Below are 24,468 nucleotides of genomic sequence, written 5' to 3'. Positions count from 1 at the left end.
TGGGACGTGGACTCGGCCTCCAGGGCCGGGCTCAGCGGCGGTTGCGGGGAGCCTGTGGGAGCCACTGCTGCTTTCCCTCTAGTTTTTGAATTTCCTGCAACGTAAACATTAGTCTCGTCCGACTTTCCTAATTTAAAAGTCATTCTGTGTAACACACTTCGGGGAATCCGCTGTAAAAACACAGGGACTCGGTCATCTACAAAGATGAAATTAGTAGGTCAGGGTTTCAAGATGGGGGTGTTTTAAACTCCTCCCACGCCTGCCTCTAACACTGACGTCACCCCATCCTTTCAATAGTCGTTAAAGATGCGAAAATTAGTGTGAGGAGAGGCCCCTCCCCCGTCTCCACCAAGGCCCCCGGCACCTTCCTCAGCCCCCTCCGCCTCTCCCTGGCAGGACACAGCTTGGACCGACAGGCCTTCTGGCACAGAAGCCCCCTCCCGGGGCCCTGCTTGTCCAGGTCCCAGAGGGTTGGGATCCCGAGGGCAGTGCCCCTGCTCTAAGCCCGCACACTCCCCCCCGGGGGCTGGGAAGAGGAGGCCTGGGTTCGAACGAGGGTCGCTGGTCCCCCGGGTGGGCTCTCTCCGTGGTGACCCAGCAGCACCACTATCCTGACCGGCTCAGGGCTGGCGGAGAGGACAGGGCAGTGGGTGGCCTCGGCAGGACCAGCCCCAATCCGGGGAGTCCTGATGCGGACGAAGGCCACTACAGAGGGCGCTGCCGTACCTTTCCTGTCCGTCTCAGTAGCGTGGACCAGCAGGATGTCCCCAGATCCTCCACGGACGTCTGGCCCGTCGTCACCCTGCAGTGACGACAGAGGGGGGCGCGAGGCAGCTGTGAGAAGTCGGTTTCAGAAGTCACGGCAGACGGGGTGACGCCGACTGTGCCGCGGCGGCCCCGAGGCCCGTCCTCTGCCACCTCGGCCTGGGGGCGGCATGGCCGCGCCGCAGAGGCCAGGTGCGCCCGTCCTGCCCGTCCAGCGCGCTGCGCTCGGTGCGCAGGCACAGGGCAGATCTCACCTGGGAGGTGGCTGGGCCTGGGCTGCCCACACACCAATGGCGTCAGGGCACTAGTGGGCCAGGGTCAGGGGGGCATGGCGCCATTCGCTTCCCCCTATTCACCAGCCCACTGGGCCGCGAGGAAGGGAGGGGCGTCCTCACACACTAGGTGGCGGAGCCCCATGGCGAGGCAGGCGGGACTGCCCGCAGCCTCTCCCAGAGTAGCTGTCGGGCAGCAGGAATACCTCCGAGTACGTCCGTGTCCCTAAAACCACAGCAGGCTACTACAGGTCTGACCGCGCTTCCCCAGGTGGAAGGGGAAGTCACTCGTCACAACGTCACAGGTCCTTCCAAGGAGCCCTTCTCACAAAGATGTTCAATTAGACCTGACACTGCTTACAGGCCCAGTGCCTGCTGCCTGCCAACGAACCTGGCCCGGAGCCAAGGGGAGCTGTCGCCGGGCCTGGCCAGGGCCCCAGCACGCCCCCGCTCTGGGGTTCTCAACGGGACAGCCCGCGACCCTGCGTGTGTCTGCCGCCCTCGCTCCCACAGATGCCCCTGGCCTCTGAGTCCTGAACACACCTTGGACTTCTGGCTAAGGGTGGGGGTGGCTCTGACCATGACTTGGTTTTTCGGGAGACGTCCCTGCCAGGGGCCACGAGGCGCCGCTGTCACAGTGGCCCGCAGCCCCGCCCGGCCAGCCCAGCCACGCCGAGCAGCGTGCGAAGGGCAGCGCCTGCCTGCTCGTCTGTGTGGCCGCGTATGCTGCCTTGAGGCAGAGCCAAGCGCACGGTCGTCCGTCACGGGCGGGCCACTGCATTCAGCCATTCCTCTGGGTTTCCAGACTCACATGGCAGAGGAGAGCTGCAGGCCCTACAGGTTAGTTCCTCCGGCAGGTGGGGTACCGTCCTCGCCAGCGAGGCTCTCTTGACAAGGCACAGGACACAGGTAGCCTGAGGTTTCCTAGTCACCTGTGTTCCCCGCCGAGATGACTGTGGGGTCGCTGATCGTAACGACACAGCGACACCTCATGCTCACGAGGGTGCCCCCCCCTGCCCCCCCCAGGCCCCGTGCTGAGCGCCTCCCATCGACGTCAATCTCGTGAGCCGGTCATCGGGGGCATTAGTGTCCTGCAGCTTGCCCGAGGTGACTGGCTGGATGTGTCAGAGGAGGCGACAGCACACTTCCTCCTGGAGTTCACCTGTTCGCTCAGGATCTTTCACTACCCATGGTGGCCCGGGTGTTGGGCCAGGATAAACAGGATGCATGAGGTCCACAGTCCAGGCTGCCCCCTGGAGGTCAATGCCTCACGTGGCTCTTTCTGTTTGACGCGCCTCAAGGCCGCGTCCTCCGCGAGGCCCCCCACCCTCATCATGGGCCAGGCTCTGCAGACGTAAGGCTTGCAGACTACTCACCTCTTGCTTGAGTGTCAGCCTTGCCATAATTTCGTTGTGGTCAATGAGGGACAGCTCGTCCACTTCTTCCTCTGACTGGGCCGACTCTGGCGCCTCTGGTGACTTCGGGTCCCTGGAGGGAGAAGTGGTTTTCGCTGTAGGTGTCACCCAGGCCCCGGGCTCCATGGCCTGGAGGCTGAGGCCGTGTAGCCCCCTGCACGGAACCACGTGTCAGAGCCAGGCCCCTGAACAAGTGTCCACTCTGGTGACGGCTCCAGCGTGAAGCCCAGACCCGCTTCCCACCCCCGATTGCCACCCCGGGGTCCTGAGTGGTGGACGGAAGCCACGATGTGGACTGGATTTCTAGCTCTGGTACTGACGAGCTGTGTGACCCTGGGACATTTTCTGCTCTCTCGGGATGATCTACCTGCAAGCAGAAGGGATTATGCAAGGAGACCAAGAAGGTCCCGCTGAGCTACTTAAATGAGGGACAGTGTTGGTCACTCTGTCAGAGCTCACTGTACGCAGAGTCGGTGTCCCAGGAGGGGACAGCGGGGCGGGAGAGCGGGTTCGCGCGCATCTTATGCCGCTCGCCAAGTCTTTGCCGAGGGCCGCCTCTCCGAGGGCCTGGGCAGTGTGGATCCTGCAGGCACTGGGTCTAGCAGGCGACACGTGCTAACACAAGCGGGGGCCTCAGCCCAGTCTGAAGAGCAGGGAAGGCCCCTGGGGTCCAGAAAGACGCGCCGAGACCAGAGCGCCGACGGGGAGCTGGCTGGAAAAGGGGGAGAGGAGCGAGCCCCCTCCGGAGGGAGCGCGCGGGCGGCTGGGGTGCGTTCTGGAGAAGGGTGCCGGCTCTGAAGGCACCTTACCGTCCTGCGGAGTTTTCTCCCACAGCCTCGATCCATACTTAGATTCTCACGAAGGACCCCGCGAGGCGCTGGCTGCCCTTGGGGTCACGGGCCACACTTTTAACCCGAAGCATCTCAGACGTCAAAGTCTGCACCTGCAGTAAGACGACGCGGACGGGCCAGGGCAAAACCTCGCACGGTCCTGGGAAGCGGCCCTGCCACATCTCGTCACACACCCCGTCGGCGGTTCAGCGTGTGCGGAACACGTGCGGCATCCTAGCGCCTGTTTCTAGCCGTCGATGTGCGTGTCCTCCTGCTCCTTTTGCGGGGGCCGCCTGGAGCCCTGAGAAGGGGCGTTCTCGGGCCCAGCGGGGCTGGAGACGGAGCCCACGAGCCGCTGCCGCGTGGCACGGCTGCCTTTTGCTAGGGCCCAGCGGGGCTGGAGACGGAGGCTGGAGACGGAGCCCACGAGCCACTGCCGCGTGGGACGGCCACCTTTTGCCAGGGCCCAAAGGGCTGGAGACGGAGCCCACGAGCTGCTGCTGCGTGGCACGGTCACTCTTTGTCAGGGCCCAGAGGGTGGAGATGGAACCCACGAGCCGCTGCCGCGTGGGACGGTCGCCCTTCGCCAGGGCCCAGAGGGCTGGAGACGGAGGCTGGAGACGGAGCCCACAAGCCGCTGCCGCGTGGCACGGCCGCCCTTCGCCAGGGCCCAGGGAGGCTGGAGACGGAGCCCACGAGCCGCCGCCGCGTGGCATGGCCGCCCTTCGCCAGCAGCTGCTAAGCGAGCTCACCTATCGCCCTGCCTCATGGCGGGGGCCCCTTAACCTGGCAGATGGCGCAGACTCGACACGGACCGCACGGAACGGGGGCCAGGGGCAGGCCGGGGCGCGGCCCTCTCCCACGGGCCCTCACACGACGCTCTCCGGTTTTCTTCGGTCTTGTGCTAGTTTTGCCTCCTCTTCGCCCATTTACGCTTAGGCCTGACGACCACACGTGGGCTTTGCTTAGCTTTGCACCCGGGACCCTGGAGGCAGCCAAACTTTGGCCTAAAGAGGGAGGGGAGGCTGGAGTATGGGGGACAGCTCCCCAAGACAGCGAGGCATCGTGAAGCTGCAGCTGGCAGTGCCGCCCGCAGGTCCGACACGTGCTATTTGGAAATTTACTACCCGTTTTTAAACCTGGTCAGGTCTGACTTAGGCCAACACTGACGAATGTTATGAGAGATTAAAGAGACATACAACTGAATGCAGAGATGACTCTTGATCAACTCTCGTTTGAGGAAAATCAGTCACACGGGACACTTTAGGGAGAATTAGGGAGCTGTAAGATGGCTTGCTGAGTAGACATGCTGGAGTCTTTAGGGATCGAGGGTCACATCTGTAACTTACTTTCACATGATTTCGGAATCTAATATATACACTGTATCTGGAAACTCACAAAAACCGATTTTTTTATTTGGGGGATCTTTTACACTCTGTTATTGTACTTGAACGTGGAAGAGGCTGAGGAAAGCTGGCCTCCGATTTGTCAAAGAGCAGACTGTCGGGAATCTGTAAGGTGGTTATCGTGGTTTCAGATAATCTAGAAATAATGGTGGACCGTACACAGAACGAAGGCCTCTGAGGGCGGGCCAGTTGTGCTTTGCCCTGTTTTCTCACACTTTTCTGTACCCTCCACATTTTCTACCCTGAGTATCCATGATTTGGAGAGTGAGAAAAAAGGCAAGACCACGGGCACAAGGCACCAGCAGGCCGGGCGTGTGGGCTGGCGGGGGCGGCTCCGGCCGCTGCCCCCGGCCCCGCTGGCCCCCCTCCTTACCTCTCCCCGCCGTCTCTGCCAGGGGCACTGCTGACTGAAGAGGGGTCTCTGGGATGTCCGTCTTTCACAGCTGGTGATTCCTGAAACGAGACGTCAGTGCTGGGTTTGTGACTGATGCCCGAGCTGGGGCTGGCTTGCTTCTCGGCGTCCCTGCCTGCAAGTGGCTTCGGAGCGGAAGTTCCTAGAGAGCGGTCCAAGACGTGGACAAGTTACCCATGACCGCGGCTTGTCACACGGGAAGCACAAGGCCCTCTTCAGACAAGCATCTTGCCTCTGGGGAGAGCGAAAGGTGCCCCTACTTATAACGTGTGTCGGCTGCTGACCGAGACGAAGCCATCCCAGCCACCTCCTGGAAGAGAGGACGTCGCGGTCGCCGAGACGCGGCAGAGCTGGGCCAGGCGCTGTGCTAAGGGCGCCACACGCCTCTTCTCACTCGGCCCCGCCCGAGCCGCCCAGCGGCTGCACCGTCACGCCCGTTCCCGCGTGCACGGGCGGAGGCCGGCAGAAGTTACGAGCCCTGCCCAAGACCACACAGCTAGGAGGCTGGCTGCACACTCGACTCGCATCCGGGGCTGTCTGCCTCCCGACCCTGCGTCTTCAGCCGCTGGGCCTGCTGGTGGGCAGCAGACCTTTGCTGGCTCCCCACCCGGTTCCAGTCCTCTGGACTGTGGCTCGACAGCCACCCTCTCCTCTGGCAGCCTCGCTTCCCGGGACTCTGGGCCCACCCTGGTCTGACGACACTGGGCTCCGGAGTTCCTGGTCTGCCACCCAGGCCACGACAGGATGGGCAGCGAGACTACATGGGGCATCACCACGGAGGGTCTGAGGCGAAGCGGCCAGCACTGAACGTGGCCCTGGGGGGAGGGCGGGCCCCAGGCCGGCCTGCGGGGCTCCACTGTGCAGAGGCTGAGCTGGATGGATGATGGCCGGGCAGAGGTCCCCAGAGGGGCTGGGAGAGGTGGGGATTCCAGAGCGGAAACGGCTAAGCTCCCCGCACAGGCTCCGACCTCCCTGGAAGGAAAGTCCCCGTTCTACGACCTGTCTTGTGCGAACATCGAGGCTCCTCTGGGGATCTCTCTGGGGGCCATAACAGGAGGGACCACGTTTTTCATGGGCTGTTCTGAGGCTTTTGAATTTGCCCACGTTTTGCTACAGCAAAACCCGGAAAGCTGGCTGCTCAGAACTGCTGATGCTCTACGCGCTGGCCCCGGACAGCAGCGACACTGTGGTGACAGGTGCGTGAGCACACGGGGGCCACGTGCCAGACTCCCTGCTCCCTGGGAAGCAGCTAGCGAAGGGGTGAAGGGGCATGCTGGGGAGCGAGAGGGATGGAGGGCGGACGTCGACGCCAGGAGATGGGACAGGAAGCCCCGGAGCGGCCCCGGCACGCGGCCGGGCCGTCGGCAGGCTGCTCCGCGGACTCCGAGACCCATCGGCTGGGCTCGAGGGGCGCCGCTCGACTGGAAGCGAAAGCAGAGGGGAGACCTTCACCAGAAGCCATGTCCTCACCCACAGGGCCGAGCTGGAGAGGCTGCGGGGACCCGGTCTGCTAGTGACCGGGGGGCTCGGCCAGACGGAAGCCGGGCCGAGCCCGGGCGCCAGGCCGCATGCACCAGGCAGCCCGAGGCTACTTACTCCTCGGGGGGCAGCCCGCTCCTCGCTGCTCTGGCCAGAGGAGTACAGACTGACGTATTCGCCCTCACCAGCTTCCTCACTGGCGTTTTCACTCTGGGGGAGACAGGACGAGAGGAAAGGCGCATGTGACAGCCCTCGAGCCAGCGCTCACGGCTCAGGGAGGTCGCCTCCCGGGCTGGCCCTGCCCTGACGCCCTTCTCGAGGAGCCAGCCAGGCCTGCGCTCGGTTCTTCTGGGACAGTTTTGCCTTGGGGTCGGGGACAACGACCAAGCTGCTCCGGCCACCTCTCGCTGTGTTAAAGGGGCCCCACGTTTCCCGCTGCGTCTTCTCCACAGGTGCCAGTCATCAGATTGCCCCACCCCACTCTGCCGTGGTGGGGACAGCAGGCTCCCCAGTGGCGTGGGAGGCACTTTTGGAGAGGGGGAAGCCACACATCGAGACGACCCACGTGTGGGGCCTGGCCCCACCTGCCTGCGTGGCTCCGGCCCGTGCACTCGTCCCCTCCTAGCTGTGGGGCAGACACTTCCCTGTGCCTGACGCAGCCCTGCAGGCACCTTCACAGCACAGAGCGCAGGCCCCTGGTCCCCAAACACGCAGCTGAGCACGCAGCCGCCTTCGGCCCCCGTGCCCTTCTCTAAGGACCACCGACCAAACGGAAACCAGCAGCATTTTCTACCTCCTGTGTGTGGCGACTGACAGTCTCTAAACGGCCACTAATCCACCTGCGGACACTCAGACCCCTGGCTCGCCGGGAACCTGGTACAGGCCCGATTTCCGTTCTGCAGACACAGGGACCACCGCTTCGCCCGGCGGCCTTCCACAGACCTCGGCTGGCCATGCTGCCAGCGGGCACAGGCCAGCCACGGACTTGACTGCGGGGGCGGGGAGGTGGCTCTTTCACGAACGGTGACACCGCTTTCTCCAGACGGGCGGCCCCACGTCGGGGGGTGGGGGTGGGGGTTGAGTTCTCACCGAAGGCGTCGGGGGCGAGTCAGTGAGAGAGGTTTCGGAAGGAAGGCAGACAGTGTTCCCACGAGAGCCGCTCTCCCGAGAGGATGAAAGAGGCCCGTCTACGGTGCTGGGGGCCGGGCCGGCCACGGCGGCCGCCGCCGAGTCAGAGCTCGGAGACTGGCGAGCAGGAGGGAAATGCGGAGAGGAAGAGGAGGTAGGCGGGAGGAAAGGCTGAGCAGAAGCTTGGCCGTGAGGCACGAAGTCCTGGGAGTAGGACCTGAACACAGACTTACACTGCGGAGTCGAAGAGGAAAACACACACAGAACGATGAGATGGGAAGAAGAAAAGAGACAAAAGAAAAAGTAATTAGGTTGGCGCCGCTGAGCTCCGACGGGCTGTTCACAGTGACCAGTGGCCGGGACGAGGGCCGCGGGCCAGGCCAACCCTCCCCCGGGGCTCCAGCCGAGGTCTCCTGCCCAGGCCTGAAGACTGAGCGGTGGCATCCTCAGTGTCCGAATGGCAGGGCGCCCCAAATGAGAGCCAGCCCCGCGCTGTGTGAGGGCTCACGTCCTCTGCTTTGTCACAGAACTCGGTCTGCGCTTTTCGTCCTTTCAGGAACCTTGCGGCTAAATTCAACATGTATAGTCAGATACCTGGTCACATTTAATTATTCTAAAAATTTTAGATAAATCTCTTAGGATTTATCCTTGGAAAGTCAAACATCACAGCCTTTTAAATATTGTACCCCACCTCGAATCCTTTGGAAGGGAAGGGCATAAGCCTTAAAAATGGATGGAAAAATTGTGCTATCAAAAATGCTAAAAATTTCTATGAATTCGTTTATTTTTCTACCCAACCTTTTGTTTTTTCTTTTTCTTCTTTTTTTAAATAAATGAAGTGACCTTGCAATGCTTCTGATGCTACCTCAGAGCCCCCAAAGGACGCTCCCAAAGTCTCACCCAGAGAGAGAAGCCTGAGGTCAGGCTGGGCCTGCAGCTCCTCGTCAGCACCCCGCAGGCCTGGGCCCTGCTGAGGGGGGAGTGACAGAGGTGCTCCCAGACGACCGCTCGCCAGGCTAAGAACACAGCTACGTCACCGCATCCTGCAAAGGCACACTGCCACCACAGGGAAAAGGGGGAGGAGCGTGGGGGGCTGTGTCCGAGGTCCTGGCCAGGCTCACACCCACGACTGGCACAGGAACTCGACGAAACTCCAACCCAATACGAAGGTCCCTATCAAGCACTCAAACGTCTCTGCATTCTGAGAGGACTTTTTGGAACCCACAGACCAGGGAAAGGAATAAACAAAATTTTTAAATGAAAGGAGGTCTAAGCTGCTCATACCCTTAGGTGGTTTTACAAAGCTGCCCTTGAACCTGGACGGAGCTGTGGCAACTGCAATGACGGGCAGGTCCCCCTCCCTCAGCCGGCCTGGCGCCAGCCGGGCTCCTTCTCCCCCTCCGGGGACGCCAAGGCCCTCTCGCCCTGTGAGCGCCAGTGGCTGCTGGTTCGTGTCAGACCCAGGACACCTGCCCTCGGTACCTGCTCATCCTTACACGTTTCAAAGCCTCATCTAACTCACAAACTCAAGGCCGACCCTGTGCGGTCAACCTCCGTCCCGGGGGAGTGGGCCGTGGGCTCCGCGCCCCGCTCAGAGGCTCTCCCGTGGCCACGTGCGGCCGCAGCGCCCTTGAGCGGCTCCAGAGAGATGCTGGCCCTTCTGCTGCGTGAGGGTGGCGACGGCGAGTCGGAGGCCTGGGAAGGGCCCTCACCCAGCCATGCCGGCACCTCGATCGTGGACTTTCAGCCTCCAGAACCGTGAGAAATAAATTTCTCTTCTTTATCAGCCACCCAGTCTGTGGTATTTTGTTACAGCAGCCGGAACAGACTAAGACAAAGGCCAAGCCTTTCTAGAGTCCCAATCCTCTCCTAACTGACACCGCACCCCGTTAACGTACTTAGCACTTGAGCAGGCCCTGCAGGAACAGCGCCCCGACTTACACGCACACAGACGGTCACTGTGCAATCACGAGACGTATTACGTTTGTCAGGATCTTCCTAACTGACCACACAGCGTGTTCAATAGCTTCTGATTTGACCAGTTCGGGGCGGCAGACTCCTGCACCGTGGGGGCCTTTCCGGGAGCTGGGACAAGGGCAATCGCTAAGAGGCACATTCTCAAGTCACGCAGGCCTGGGCTCTCTTTCTACTTGTGACCCCGGGCAAGTGACTGAAGTTCTCGGGCCTCAGTTTCCTTACCTTTAAAAGGGGGATAAAAACGACAGCATTTCTGTCACGGACTCTGTGGGGTTTAATGAGACGATGGGCTGGGAGTCCTGGGCACAGCACTGGCCTGTGACAAGCCCTCCATGAGCGTCGGGATCCTCCCTTCCCCTCCCAAACACCAGTCGAAACTACTCCGCATGCCAGAGCTGAGGCATTTCATAGGGGTCCAAGGTATACTCAAGAACGAAGGAACACTCGGGAGCCGTAACAGTCTTACTAAGGTGCCTAGGCTTCTGCCTGACTCAGGGCAGCTTCTCGATTCTGAGTGTGGAAGGGTTAACAGACAAGCGTCACCCGCTGCCCCGGTGCAGGTCAGGAAGGAGGCTCAGGGTCGCTGCCAGGGGTGTGCACCACAGAGGACAGGCGTAGCCACCAAGGAAAAAGGAAGGAGGTTCAGCATCTCCTGGACCAGGCGCCCTGGCCGCCCCGCCCTGCCCCTCCCTCTCCCCCTCAGGGGCTCCAAGCCTGTGAGCGGCCCTGGTATTCGAGCTATGCAGTCACGCTGGGACAAGAGCCAAGCTTGAAAAGTACCTCCAGGGGGGTGGGGAGGTGCAAGGGACGGCCGAAACCCAGTCCCTCTCCAGGCTCTGCGGACGTGAGGGCCACACGGGCTCGTTACTGTGCCATTCTCGACGAGTCTGGTCTCCGCTGCTTCCCAGAGAACATTTCCAGGCCCTTCGAGATCATGTGCATTCATACGAGCAGGGCGAAAGGCAGAGCTGGCCACTGGACAGCAACACTTCAGCGCAGCCCGGAGTCTATTTTAAGAGCTGGCTGGTGCCCGGCTCTGCCCCTGACGGAGCGGCTGCTCTCCCTGCAGCAGCGAGTTTTATTTATAGCCCGAGGAAGACTGCTTGGGCGAGGATTTTCCAGCCCGAGGGGCTGCCTGTCTGGAGACTGCAGGTTTCTGCGGAAGGCCCGGGAGTGCCAGAGCGAGTTCATGGGAAGGGGAGCAGTTAACAGAGGGGCGCCTCGCCCCGGTGGGCCCTGAGCGCACACTCGAAGTGCAGCAAGGACTGGCTCACGGCGACGACGACGGCGGCCACCCTCAGGAATGCTTCCTGCCGGTCGGACGTGGTGCCAAGCGTTCTGCGCGAATCGTCCTGTCTGACCTACACGCAGGGCTGTTACAGTCCTTTCTGCAGGCGTGAGGAAGCAGGCTGGGCGGGGAGGCCGCATACCTGGTAACACGCGGCCCAGCTCCTGAGAGATGGGGTGGCGATGGCCCGTCCCACACGCGGCTGGTACTCAGAGCACGTGGCGGTCTCCAGCAGGCCGCCCCCAGCTCTGCACGATACGGCCCGCTGACTGTGAGCGAGATCTCCTCAGCTGAGTGGTGACGACCAGCAGGCAGTGAGCTGAGGTTCGCCGTACATCAAAGCCAGGGATGCGGAAGAAAGACCTGCCCTCACCGGGTGCCGGAACCCGCCGCCCGCTCTTAACCACACCTGAAAGAACCTACGTCTTCTGAGTCTGACGACCTTCTCTGTTAGCATGTGGCCCTTCACACGCTAAAAAGCAAAGCCACTCAAAGCTGGCCGGCCACCAGTTTTCATTGACACTATCTCTGCATTATAGTTCTGGCATGAAAAATGACTAGGGAAAAAAAGCAGATCTCAAATGAAAAATTCTGACTCAATATAACATTTCACTCCATCCCGCTGGATTCCTCTGCACATCGGGCAGACTGGGGGTGCCCGAGAAGCAGTCGGCACGCTGGCGGCTGTGGGCTAGAGCCACGGGCCACGGCACTCCCACCAGGATGGCTGCTCCACAGCGGCAGAGAACCCTCCGCTCAACCAGTCACAGGGAAACGCGATCGTCCGCGTGAACGGGCTCTTCCGTGGTGAAGTATCTGGGAAGGACGGAAGTCACCAGACATTGGTTGTTACTGTATACTTGCGGCTCAAGCAAGGCTTATGGCTTCCGTGTTTTTGGACACTACTTATCAAAACAGATAAGCTATCGTAGGGGTCCCCAAAACCCAGGCTGCGGACAGGGTACCCGGTCTGTGGTCTGTTAGGCACCAGGCTGCTCGGCAGGAGGTGAGTGATGGGTGAGTGAGGGACGCTTCGTCTGTGTCTGCAGCCGCTCCCCAGCGCCAGCATCACCGCCTCAGCTCCGCCTCAGACCATCAGGCGTTCGACTCTCATAGAAGCACCGGTCCCTGGGGCCATAAGGTTGGGGACCGCTGAGGTTATTGGACAGCTGGTTTGGGGGCTTAAATTTTTATCCATCATTTATAAGAAAACACACTTAAGGGGCGCTGCTGTTCCAGTGCGGTTTGGGCTCCCTTCCCCTGCGGAAAATCGCTGGGAACCCCGGCTCGGCCCTGGTCTGGGGCTCAGAGCACGCTTCCTTCGACCAGGAACTGTGGCTGTTGACACAGTGTGGGGCTCGCGCTGTTCCTCTTGGAAGGAAGTCAAGCTTTGAGCCGCTGCACAGCCCCACGCGCGATCTCCGTGGGAGGAAACTCCCAGAGGGAGGCATGTCTGATCCGGTTCTTAGAGATGGGACTCGATCACTCTCAGGTCACCGGGAAGGGCTCTTGATAACATTCCTTGTCACTCCATGTGGCAAACCGACGGGAAGACTGCTGGCTTCGTCTCCTCTCCCCTTCCCCTTCCTGGCCCCCATTAACTGTGTTTACGAAAGCATCCTTTGGGTCTACCCTAGGCCTAGAGGCACCTTCCTTCTTTGAGGTCCTTCTGTTAATTTATAACAAATACACGTGACATAATGTCAGAAGATGACTTTCCAAAGCCGAGTGGCAGGCGGTGTGGCTGAGGTGGCAAGAGCAGTGAGCACCCGCACTCTGGGGGCTCTCTCTGCCGACGCCCCGGCCCGGGGGCGTGCCTGCGGTCCTCCGGTGTGACTGCTGAGATCGCATCCACCTTACGAAGAAGGGCAATGTCAGCATCATGCTGGTCAAAAAAATACCTTCTTTCGAAATAAATGTCTTCGTAGAGTTTGTTTTAAAACCACTTGAAAATTCGAATGCTTATTTTATAACAAAGGATACAAAAGACTAAAAATCTTCTGCTTGAGGGAAGTTTAGGTAGTAGGACAGGTAAAAGTAGAAAGTACTTTTCTTCCCATGTGACATCTTAACAATGTAAATCACAAGACTGTCCTCAGAAACACTACATTTTTGGCCAATGGTTTCACGGCTGATCATACTCTTGCAAGAACCTCCAACACACTGTAGGGCGCTCTGCATAGCCACTGATTGTTAAAGTAGCATCAACTCTGCATAGAGAGCTTTACTACGAATTAAAAAGTGACCTGAATTCAGTTCTAGGAATCAGACTGAACTGTTTCTACTCGGTGTGGATCTGAACAGCATGGCAGGGGCTCTCATTTACCTTATTCTGAGAACTGTAGTTAGAGCCTGTAGCTAGGCCGTGTAATGTGTCAGAACCTGAAGGGCAAAAGCGCGCCGCAGACGGCCTGCCCACGCGTGGCCTCTGCGCTCACCTCGCCTTCCCGGGTCTCCAGACTTATTTGCTGGCCGTTAAGTACTTCACAAACGTCGATGCTAAACACTGTTTTTCAGAGTGGGGACCTGGATTCTGACCTGCGCTCTTACCTAAGACTCAGAGCAGATGGTCTCTGGTCTGGCTTCTCCACCCCTAACATGGGGTGAGCACTCCATTACGGAGCAGCAGGAAGGGCCCTGGACAGGGAGACAGGCGACAGTGTGTGTGGACGGCATCTTCAGGGTTCCTGTCGCTGCGTGGCCTTCACGAGGACCCGGGAGCAGTCGGCGTGGCGAGGGAGCAGCTGCACTGCCGTGGACGGGTGGGAAGCACACCTGCAGTGCCCTGTGTCTGCAGCTGGCCGGGGGGCACGGACCACCTGAGATGCAACGGCATCAACAGAAGCGTCTGAGGAGTGAGGGGCAGAAAGGCGCAGTCACGGGGGTGGCTCTGTGAGCCCCCGAGGTGCGGCTCTCCGAGCTCTGGCCCTGCTGCTGGGCTGCGGCCAGTCCTGCCTCCCGCAGTGGCCCTGCTGTCCACACAGGCCAGGCCGGCTCGTCCCTGGGCTCTGGCGGCAGCCGCTTCCTCTGGGCTGGCTCTCCACACATGGGGGCCCCTACACTCGGCCCTGAGGGTCCCAGAAACCCGGGGGGGTGCTCGTCCACATGTGTCTCCTTCCACGAGGCCAGGCTGAGGCTCAAAGTGGGATCGAATGCAGACGTCGCATTTCAGAGGCAGCGCTGGCCACACGAGCGCCCTGGGTCGGCGGGGGCGAACAACACCGAGACGCTCTGCAGACAGGAAAGGAAGTTCTTGTGCAACTCTTGGGCCAGACGGCCAGCGGCCAGAGCCTCCTGGGTCAGCAGAAAAGGAAAATGAGGAAGACGCAGGCTTCTTGGCCGCAGCCTGGGTCCAGGGCATCTGACGCACGGGAATGGAGAGGTGAGGCGTGACTGCCGAGTCGCCGTCGGGGCATTCCAGTGAGATGCTGGGAGGCAGGGAGGATGGGCGTGATGAAGGGTGGCGGGAGGGAGCCGGAGGGCCCCCGGTCACCGCTCACTGCTCCTGGGCGAAGCCAGAGCCTTCTGGTCAGTTCGGCGTCACGGAGCGCCTGCCACTCGCTGGCTCGGCCCTGAGCTACGTGCCCAGGCCGCAAGCACGCACAGAGCCCAGCCCTGCCCTCACAGGGCTGCTACCCTCGAGACAAAGAGCCTGACTTACACACACAGGGACGCCCTCCCAACGCGGCGACGGCGACGGTCGTGTTACCGCCGCCCCACGGGCGGCTGGTCGTGCGCCTCGCACGCCTCACGTTCTTCCCACGCGCGTCCCCAGTCCTCACGGCTTCGTGCCCCCACCGGACAGGCGGGGAAACGGAGGCCTGGTGAGCTGGGGGCGGCGCGCTGAGGTCTACACACAAGTGAGGAGACGACGTGGGGAGGAGGACGGGCCAGCGGCGAGGAGTCAGCGCCGGGAGAAAGCGGGGGACACCCACGTCACGGGCACAGGGCCGGGTGGGCAGAAGCCGGCGAGGCCTCGGAAGACGCTGGAAACGCTGGACCTGGGTCTGCAGTGACGAGGCGGCACTTCGGTCCGGCTGCAGTGCTTGGAAGGTGACTGGCCGTGGCGCCAGCAGGCGGTGACCAGGCCTCGGAGACCATGCGGGGCAGCGAGGGGGACCCGGGCACCGCGTCGGAGAGCTGTTTCCAGGAGGGCCCAGCGCTCACGCACCAGCAGCCCCCCGGGCCGGCACACCGAGGCCAAGGGAGTCGGAACAGAACAAGGTGGCTGCCTCGCACCCCGGGGTGGGGGGAGGCCGCGCCCGGCTCTCCCACCTTCCCTGCCTCACGGTCACTCCCCAGTGCCCCGGACGCCCTCTGTCCGGCTGGCCTCCCTGCCCCGACCTGGGTGCTTGTCTGTGCGCACGTTCGCGGCTCCGAGGAGGGGGCAGGTGTGGACTGGGTGCTGACGCTGCACGGAACGAGGCCGCCAGGCGGGCCCAGCGCAGCACTGCCAAGAGGGGGCACTGGCCAGGAACGGGAGCCGGAAACGCCAGGGGGACACACGGCAGGCGGGGGGTGGGGAGGGGGGACCGGTGAAAGCCTGGCCCGAGCCCCGGGGGGCAGCGCCCCGCACGCGGATGGCGCTGGCGAAGGCGCAGGGGCGGCTGAGGACACACTGAGGGATGGCGTGGGCACTGCCCTCAGGCGGCTCTGCCGCGGCCTCAGCCCTGAGTGCCAGGCGACCTCCCAGGCTGCATGCTGGGCCGCCCGGGCCCCATCCTCAGGCGGGTCCCTCGGTGCGAACATCTCTGACTCGCTAACTTTATCTCCCCCAAATCCGACCTGTCCCTCGAGCCACAGCTCAAGTGCCCCCTCTCCCACAGAGCTCTGCCTGCGTGTGCAGCGGCTCCGCCACCCACGGGCCCATGGTGCCGTCACGGCCGCCTCGGTGCACGCCCCCTTCCTGCCGACTCTGCCTGCTGAGCTGCAAGCGCTCCGTGAGGACGACGCGGCCGCCCTCCCGGCTCCGGAACCTTCTTGCTGCCTGACGCGCGTCAGGAGAGGCCCTGCGCTTGTCGGATTAAACGCACCCCGGGGTCGTGGGGGCAGTGAATGAGGAGGCTTTCAGCACCCACTGCGGTTAAAACTGGTCAATACGAGTTTACCGCTCTACAGCATCCCTTGGCAAGAGGGTTTCAGGTGGTTAGACTCTTCTGATAGGAGTCACGGGTCCCTGAGCCAAGAACAATGTGAGGTGTCTTCGGGTTTGACATCTGCTGTACTCCAAGTGGCACCCGCCTCGAATTCCATGCTGGACTGAAGACAGGCCCAGGAACGACGGAACGAAGAGATCCGGGAATAAAGGGCTGCTCTGGCAGCATGGCCGCCTCTGGCTGGCACTCATCGTGGAACGTACGCAGAAACCACGGGAAGAACAGGGCGGCACCACACGAACTCACTCCTCCGGGGCTGTGGCCTATCGGATGCCGAACGCCGCTCAGGACTCCTGCGGCCGGCGGGGGCGGGGGCGGGGGCGCCTGCCCGGCTTGTCCTCGTGGGCTCCTTCGTGGAGCTGGTGCTGAGAACGCGGGGTTTCCAGCACGCGATGCCGCAGACTCCCTCTGCTCCCACGACATTCTCACACCCAAACTTAATTAAAATGCCTTCGCGTTGTCTTTAACTCTGCAGCAAACAGTCCCGTTCACTGGCAGTCTTGTAACCCCAAGCTGCCCAAAAGGGATATTGTAGATACTCTTAAGATAACTCACACTTACTTTCTGTTCACAGAGAGAGAAAACACAGTCACGAGCCGGGACTGTGTGAAGGCCACGCTCCGCACAATCTGTGACAGGAGCTTTTGCCAGAAGCGCCTGCCGGACAGAGGGCGTCTGTGCGGGGCGGGCGGGGGCAGAGGGTGTCTGTGCGGGGCGGGCGGGGGCCGTGCAGCCTTCCCGGAGAAGCGCGGGCTTGCTGAGGGCTGCGCGGTGCCAGGCCCTGCAGCCCGCGGTGGGGTGCACTGCAAGGTCTCCCCCTCCCCTCCCCGGCACTGGCAGGACCACCTTAACCCGGCTAGCAGACAGTTCCCAAAGATGGAAACTGGACAAGGCCACGCTGGGATCCCGAGCTTGGGGAGGCCTCCGAAGGCCACCAGGTCAATGTCATCGGTTTGGAGGGCGGAGGGAAGTCTGAGCAGGGCAAGCCGTTTGCCCAAGCCCTCTGCACGGACTTAGCGGAGAGCCGAGGCGAGAAGCCGGAACTCCCCGAGAGGAAGGGCGACGGCGACGACTCTCTAAGCTTAGACGCGTGTGCCAGTTTCCTATGGTTTTACCTCACTCTCACGTTCACCAAGTAACGGGCACGTAAAAGCATAATCCCGAAGAAAAGAAACTGAGTCCGGGCGGATAAATGAATCACGTGAGGGCAAATTTAAGTGCAGCCGAGCTGAGGCTCCTGCTGCTGTTTCATTCGAACAGATTACAGGGGGATCACGGCTGTTAAGATTTCTGGACAGAAATTCCAGCGAAAGACAACAGACAGACGCTGCGCCTCCTGAAGTGCGAGTGGCCTCTCCTCTAAGTTTTAGAAGTAAATCATTTACAAAAATGGCTACAACTCTCCCCTCTCCTGTCGCCAAGTCCCTGTGCCTTGTGATTTAGCAGCAACTCCCACCAAGAGGCAGAGTTGACCTCTCTATTCACAGAACCTAGGCTGGCCGTGTGAGTTAACCAAGAGGGTGCAGTGCGAGTGACGGGGTGCCACCCTGAGCCTCGGCCTGAACACACCTTGCACGCTCCCATTCGTTTCCCTGGACCTCTGCCAGCTGCCACGTGGACAGGCCCGGGCTGGCCTGACGGAGGCCGATGGGGCACGTGGATTCTGGCCCTATCAGCCCATTCGTCCCGGCTGCGGAGTCAGAGATGTTAGCGACCCCGGCCACAGTCAGCTGCACCTGGGCCACATCAGCACACTCACGCCACGGACCTGTGTCCTAAGGTACTGTTGTTTTAAACCACTAAGTTTTGGGGTGGTCTGTTACACGGCAAAAGCTAACTGACACAGCCCTCCGACTCAAACTCTTGTCAGGCCCCGGAAAAGCCTGCTCTCCATGGCCTTGCTTCCCATGTGAGAAATAGTCCTTTTTAACCACAGAACACTTAAAGCGCTGACCCAAGGCCCAAGGGAAGATCAGAAAAGGCCAAAACATCTCTGCCCACTTATGCCTGCGCGATAACGCTCCAAGTGTGACCACTACCATTTCTCCACCCCACCCCTGCCCCGCCCACTCACGCGGGCCACAGAGGACCATCCTGGACACCTCTTCCCACCCAGGGCAGAGTCAGCAAGGGGCGGCAGCACCCACGTCGGGAGGCACAGGCTGCAAACGAAGTTCACGTTCACCAGTTTCCATTTACAGAGCGGCAGGGAGCGACTCACCGAGGGCACAGGGACGTTGCCGTGCCGGCTGAGAAAGGAGTTAGAGACGGACACACTGATGCCCTGAGTGGCACTGCCGTCCTCGGGGGTGAAGGCCACTTTAGTTTGCTGGACACAGTAGGAGACAGAGGAGAAGGAAGAAGCAGCATAGGAGGCCTGCTGGACAGAGGGACGAGAGAGAGGACAGGGACGGAGGGAAGAGCAGAGAACAGTCAGGCGTGTATGCATCGAGGCTCAGCAGGCTGCTACCTAGCCGCTCGGGCATTCTGGACGGATGGCTTCTTGGCCCAGCTCAGAGATCAGAGAGGCCTGCGGAAGGCTACCTGGACGAGAAGTGCCCTCCTCCGCTTCCTTACGAGAGTCAAAGCTAACTGCACCCATACCCTGTGCCTGCCAGAAGGGGACAGTGGCCCAGGGTGTGAGCCCTGGTCTTTGCACTTGTTAGGGCGTCAAGGTCCTTGGCTGTGCGTGTAGACCGCGTAGTTGCGCGGCAGCAGAGTGCAGACCGCGGCCAGGATGCCTGGGTTTGAACCTGGGCCCTGCCATCTGTGACCTGTTTGACCTTGGGCACCAGGTAAAACTCTCTGGGCCTCAGACTTTTTGTCTGCAAAATGAGGGTAACACTGTGTAGGGCTATATGCACGCAAAGCTCTTAGAACTGTGCCGCAGCGTGCGAGGGCCTACAGGAGTAACATTACTCCCATTTTTGTGGGTAAAAGGGGGTGACACCCCTGCTCCTCCATCTGAGAGAGGGTGTGCCGGCACAGGGCATGTCGCGCAGTGTGCCTGGGCTTCGGTCAGACTCGGGCTGTGTTTCCAAACCTTCCACTTCTAGTGACGGGCTTTGAGAAGTTGCTCCAGCTCTCTCGGCCTCAGTTTACTGAAAATGTAAGGAGGGTCATGTGAAACCACACGAAAGGCAAGTCTCACACAGGAAGTCTCACTACAGGGTGTCTGCCCGCCTCCTGGGCCCCGGGCAGGCCTCTCCCGGGGGCTCCCCTCACTGCCACCCTGCGGGCATGTTAATGGGTTCAGAGAGCTCGCTCAGAAGGGCTGGCTCCACGTGTGTTTGTGAGGGATCTGTCCCCGGACACTCAGAGGCCCGTGGTCCTCATGGCAGAGAAGATGCCCCAGGATGGCCCATGGGCTCCTGTGGTCAGCCATAGGCGGGGCTGAGGCCACTTCAAATCTCAATGAAATCTGGCTCGGCTGTTGAAATCAAACATTTTAGGTTAGGGGTCCCTGGGGCAGGCACTTATATTTCCCTGGTAAAAGCCTCTTTGAAGTATTTTCGGAGCAATTTACATTCACATTCAGGACAGGTGAAGAACTCAGACCTTAAGCGCGATTCGTGAGACACGGCCAGCCACTGGCAGGAATGGAACCCAGGGCTTTTCCTCTGCGAGACGGGCTGTCTCTCAAGAGGCTGGCTGTGGTCCTGCTGGTCGGCCCCGCGCCCATGGAACGCACGAAGGCTCGGGGCCCCACCAGAGAACTGCTGAGCCCCAGGTGGCTGCAAGTTGCAGCTCGGGGGCCTCCCAGGAGACCCGGGGCAGCACCTTCCTGTACTCTCACAATGGATGACGGATGGCCCAGCCACCACACTGGTCCCCTCTTTGGTTAAAATGCTACCAGACTGGCCAGCATACAAGCGAAAGAGCACATGCAGCTCTGAAAAAGACAAGACTCCCCCTGGGGGGTGTACTTATCCTGACTCCCCCTTGGGGGTGTACTTGTCCTGCGGAGCATGCCTGGGTGGGGTGCCGGGATGCCAGACCCAGGGTCCACTCGGTGAGCAGGACGAGGTTTAGAGGCAGGCAGCAGGCACGCCCGACCTGCCCTCCCGCCCGGGCCCAGGATCCCGCAGGCCGCCCTGGCAGGCAGGAGGCCGTGGACTTGAGCTCCATGAACTCCATGGAGTCCCTACACAGGAGGTGTTTTTCTTAGAGGAGGAAGGGTGCTGGGCCTGAAGCACAAAGCGGCTCTGTTCAGAGCCCTCCTGCCTCAATAGAGCTTGTTTTCCTGGGGGCATCCCTGGCCAGGGTGGATGCAAGTCACTCTACACAGTCGGGCCCACTATGCAAATCAAGGCCACAGATGGCCCTACACAGACCATGCCCTGTGCTCGGATGGAGTCTCTCCTTTCTGGGAGGTCTATATTGGAGCCAGAGAAGTGAGAAAAAAATGCAAGAGACTGTCAGCAGAGAAAGCAAACATTCTGAGTACAAGCCCGTCTCAGCTGCATGGGGCTGGCCTGGGAAAGAAAGGCGCCACCACCCCCGGGGGCGGGAGGGGGCATGGCAGAGCAGGGGCAGGCCATGCGTGGGCTCGTCAGGGAAGTGAAAGCACCCACGGGTCCTGGCCCGGAGGGGAAAGAGGTTCTCGGTCCCAGGGACCTGGAGGGCTCGGCCGTGCGGAGGAGCTGGGGGGCCACTTACCAGCTGCCGCTGCTTGGGGGGCAGGGCGGGGGGCGGCGCCAGGTCCTGCGGGGCGTCGGCGCTGCTGAAGGAGTCGGTGAAGCCGTACACCTCCATGAGCAGCTTGTTCTTCTGCTGGTAGATGTGCTCGTTCTGCGGCGTCTGGTAGAACATGGACGGCTGCGGCTCTGAGTAGTCCTCGAGCAGCTGCATGTAGGCCAGCACTGCGGGGCAGAGAGGGTGGGTGGCAGCCTCGCGCGCTCCGGGCCGGGGGAGCTGGCTGTGAGGGCCCCCACCCGCGCCCCTCCCGCCAGCCAGCAGCCAGGGCGGCGAAGGCCCGGTGTGCGACGCCAGAGTGGCGGACACGTGCCCGGCACCCGGAGGGAGGCCCCCGCCATGCGCCACAGTGGCGGACACGTGCCCGGCACCCGGAGGGAGGCCCCCGCCATGCGCCACAGTGGCGGACACGTGCCCGGCACCCGGAGGGAGGCCCCCGGCCGTGGGGCCCGGCGACAAGGGCGTGTCGGCGCAGGCTCCCTGCCGTGGGCACGGCGACAGCGGGGAGGCCGTGCGTGCGGGGGCAGGGACACGTGGGACTCTCTGCACTTTCCGCTCGGGGCTGCTGGGAACCCGAGCTGCTCTCAGCAGCCAAGGCTGTTACGCAGAGCACGGGGGCACCTCGCCGCCCTGCTGAAAAGCCCTTGGGGGTTTCCGGGCACGTTGAGGGGCAGGGCCTGTGCCGGGCTCACGGGGGGCACAGCTGGCCCGCCCCGCGCCCCTCACCCCGCTCCCCTCGCTCAGCCCCGCCGCCGCCTTCCCCCATGCCCGCATGTGGCCCGGCTCTCCCCTCCCGTGCGCTCCTCCCCAGCTCTCCCCGCAGGTGGCTGGGAGCCACCTGGGGGTCTTTTCCACTCCCCCCATTTTCACCAAGCACCTACTCCGCGCTGGGCACTGGCTCGGCTGCGGGGACTTCAGACGCCGGGAAAACGAGTTCTCTGACCGCGTGGGACGCAGCCCCACCCGGGGAAGAGGGCACTATCTCGTGGTGGGGGGGACATCGGGGGAGAGACGCGCCCCGTGCACAACAGCGAAGGGGGTGCTTCTCTAGAACGTGGATGAGCTATGTGAGCGGGCAAGAGCCCTCCACACTCAGGCCCCAGGGGGACGCTCCAGGGGCAGAGCACAGCTGGCCAGGGAGGAGTGAGGGAGACGAGCCTGTCTCCCAGGAGGGGGTGCGGCTGTGTGAACCGGGCTCGGAAGGAGGCCAGAAGGGTCCCGCGGGTGTGCCTGGAGCTGCTCTGCCTTGTGAGGACAATCTGGACCGCCGTGGCTGCTCGGCTGGAAGGTCTCAGGGCATATCTTCAAAGCAGACGCAACAAGCTTTACTGCCTCTCCCTCAAGTCGAAGCTCTGCGTGTCCTGTCCACTGCTGAATCATTAGTGCATGGCACACGCCGGCGTCCACAAATGCTGGTAGAATGAATGAATGAAGGGAACACCCGTCCCCACCTGCTGACTTGCTACTTGCTACTGAGGCCCTGGGCAGGGGCCTGCGAAAGCACCACGGAGCGCAAGAAGTAGCGACGGCCACACTCAGCCCTCCCCTTCCCGCTACGGGGCTTCGCACACCCTCGGGAGAGGGCAAAGGGCAGAAAAGCGCCAGAGCTCACACGTGCGCACCACACCCTCTCGCTGGAAACCCTCTCGGGACCCGCGGCCCCGGCCATCGCCGCCATCCGACGCCAAGCTGCTGCCTCGCCGTGGAGCGGCCCGAACCCCTGGCCTTCGCAGCACGGCGGCACCCACTAGGAGACCTCCCAGGAGAGGACAGCAGGGATGTCACCCGCCCAGCTGGCACGTCTCAGCGGTCTCCTCCTCACGGGCAGGTGTGGAGCCCTCAGACCTCACGTGGTGGCATCTGTGTACTTTACTCCTGACTTCTGGGGTTGGCGATCTGAGTCCCACCTACAGAGCCAGGCCCTTCTGAAGGCTCCAGAGGGTTCTGGGAGACGCAGCAGTTTGGAGCGGACCGTGCCAGTCGCCTGGCGTGCTTACGAAGCCGTGAAGGCTGGGCGGGGGGCAGAAGCCCTTTCTCCAATCCCCATCACCTCGGTGACCTGGACCCCGCACCTGACATCCCCGACAGCAAAGTCTAGGTCAAGGCACTGCCTTCCCCTTCCTCCAGCAGCAGAGGAAGCAAGCACCCAGGCGTTGGGACGGTCCCTGCACACGTGAGTGCCAGTGCCTGGACGGAAGGCACTGCTGTGCCCCTGACACCTTGGTGAGGAGCGGGCACTGTCCTCGCCTCTCCCTACAGAGATGCTGCGCACACACTGAGGGGCGGTTCAAGCGGTGACGACAGCTGGAAAGAGAAGGGGCTCGCGTCTGGAAGCAAAGGAACTTAAGTCCATGTGTGGCAGATGGACGGATGGCCGGGACCTAAGCCACCATCCTGAGTGCTTCCCCCCTGGGTCACGTCACAAGTGCCACGAGCACCTGCTGGGCAGAGCTGAGATGCAGACAGCAAGAAAAAATGGCAAGGGCGATTATGCAGGGCTGAATCTCGTGTTTTCAAATAACTGCAGAGTCGGGGGTTTAACTGGAGACCTCAGCCTGTCAGAGAACTAAAGGAGGACAGAGACGCCTTGCTGAGAAAGGCAGTCACAAAGGGAGGGAGATCACCTCCTCTGTACCTCCCTCGGGGTCAAGGTAGACAGGAAATGCCTTTCTCCAGGTATGTCTCTCTGGCACCCTTCACTGAGGGGCGGTTCAAAGTCACCCTCTTTATTTAAAATAACCAATAAGAGCATCTTAGCTCCCACTCCCACACACACTGAGTGAACTTGGCCAGAAAAGGCAGGCAGGGAGAGATGCCCCCCCCCCCCCGTAAGATCAGCTGCCGCTGCTGCTAAGAGCGCAGCTCAGAGCCCCCCGCAGGCCCTACAGTGCCTTTTCCTCAATGCTGCGCATCCGACCCCAGTGGGGTCCAGAGGAAGACGCAAGGCCACGAAGGTGACCCCGAACGCCTGCCTACTGCTCCCTAAGCCCGTGCACGACCGCGACAGGAAGCTTCAGTGAGACGTGACCTCCTGATGCTGAAGTCCTTGTGGAGACCTGCTAGCCAAGCACACAGGGACAAGGGGGGCAGTCGCGACCTCTAGAAACGAGGAGGCCCAGACCACCTCAAAGGCCCCGAGACCACAGCAGCTTGGCAGGCTGATGGCGGGGGGGCTGCCCTCGACACTGGGGCCTGGGGACCTGCAGGGGACCGGAGCGGCTGAGTGAGGAGGCATCTGTGACATTGGGATGCATGCGGATGAGCTGTCAGCGTCAGCCGAACAGAAGGCCGATGCCTGTCCTCGCCTCCCCCTCGAAGAAACTCTGAAAAGTTCCCATGAGGTCACAGACCGGAACTCTCTGGGGTCCTCTCGGGGAGTGATGAGTGAACTTAAGATTAGGGCCAAGCCCTGAAGAGCCTCAAGTTTGAGATCCTTTCCCGCCAGCTGCGTGGGGCCACCACTGGAACCTGGGTGTGCGCTCCCCGCCTCGGCGCAGCAGGCGGGGTCCGTGCTGGCACGCGGGCCTGCTCCGAAGCCCACATGCTCTTGACCTTGGGAAAGGCTTAGTTCCTCTGAACTCTGGTTTCTTCACCTATAAAATGGGAGTTAATGACACCTCTCTGGCCAGGTAGTAAGGACCGAAG

At 61.6% G+C, this 24,468-nt stretch overlaps 1 protein-coding gene across 10 annotated transcripts in view; it reads right to left on the bottom strand.

Moving 5' to 3' along the window:
- The window catches only part of RAPGEF1 (Rap guanine nucleotide exchange factor 1), a 122,245-nt gene that overhangs the window by 10,281 nt on the left and 87,496 nt on the right, over positions 1 to 24,468 (bottom strand). For 4 of the 10 annotated variants that reach the window (XM_036218076.1, XM_016133867.2, XM_016133868.2 and 1 more), the window contains 7 exons: positions 20,788 to 20,990; positions 18,350 to 18,508; positions 7,669 to 7,941; positions 6,697 to 6,789; positions 5,062 to 5,141; positions 2,414 to 2,525; positions 727 to 802 (listed from right to left, as the gene is read on the bottom strand). In XM_036218076.1, coding sequence (XP_036073969.1) covers positions 727 to 802; positions 2,414 to 2,525; positions 5,062 to 5,141; positions 6,697 to 6,789; positions 7,669 to 7,941; positions 18,350 to 18,508; positions 20,788 to 20,990 — 996 coding nt within the window. The remainder of the gene's footprint in view (positions 1 to 726; positions 803 to 2,413; positions 2,526 to 5,061; positions 5,142 to 6,696; positions 6,790 to 7,668; positions 7,942 to 18,349; positions 18,509 to 20,787; positions 20,991 to 24,468) is intronic. The other 6 variants (XM_036218081.1, XM_016133874.2, XM_036218079.1 and 3 more) reach the window with 3 other exon arrangements.

The sequence above is a fragment of the Rousettus aegyptiacus genome, unplaced genomic scaffold (genome assembly GCF_014176215.1).
Source record: "Rousettus aegyptiacus isolate mRouAeg1 unplaced genomic scaffold, mRouAeg1.p scaffold_m13_p_3, whole genome shotgun sequence".
NCBI classification, from domain to species: domain Eukaryota; kingdom Metazoa; phylum Chordata; class Mammalia; order Chiroptera; family Pteropodidae; genus Rousettus; species Rousettus aegyptiacus.
The sequence above is the reverse complement of the archived record's forward strand: the minus strand, read 5'-3'. Positions and strand labels throughout refer to the sequence as shown.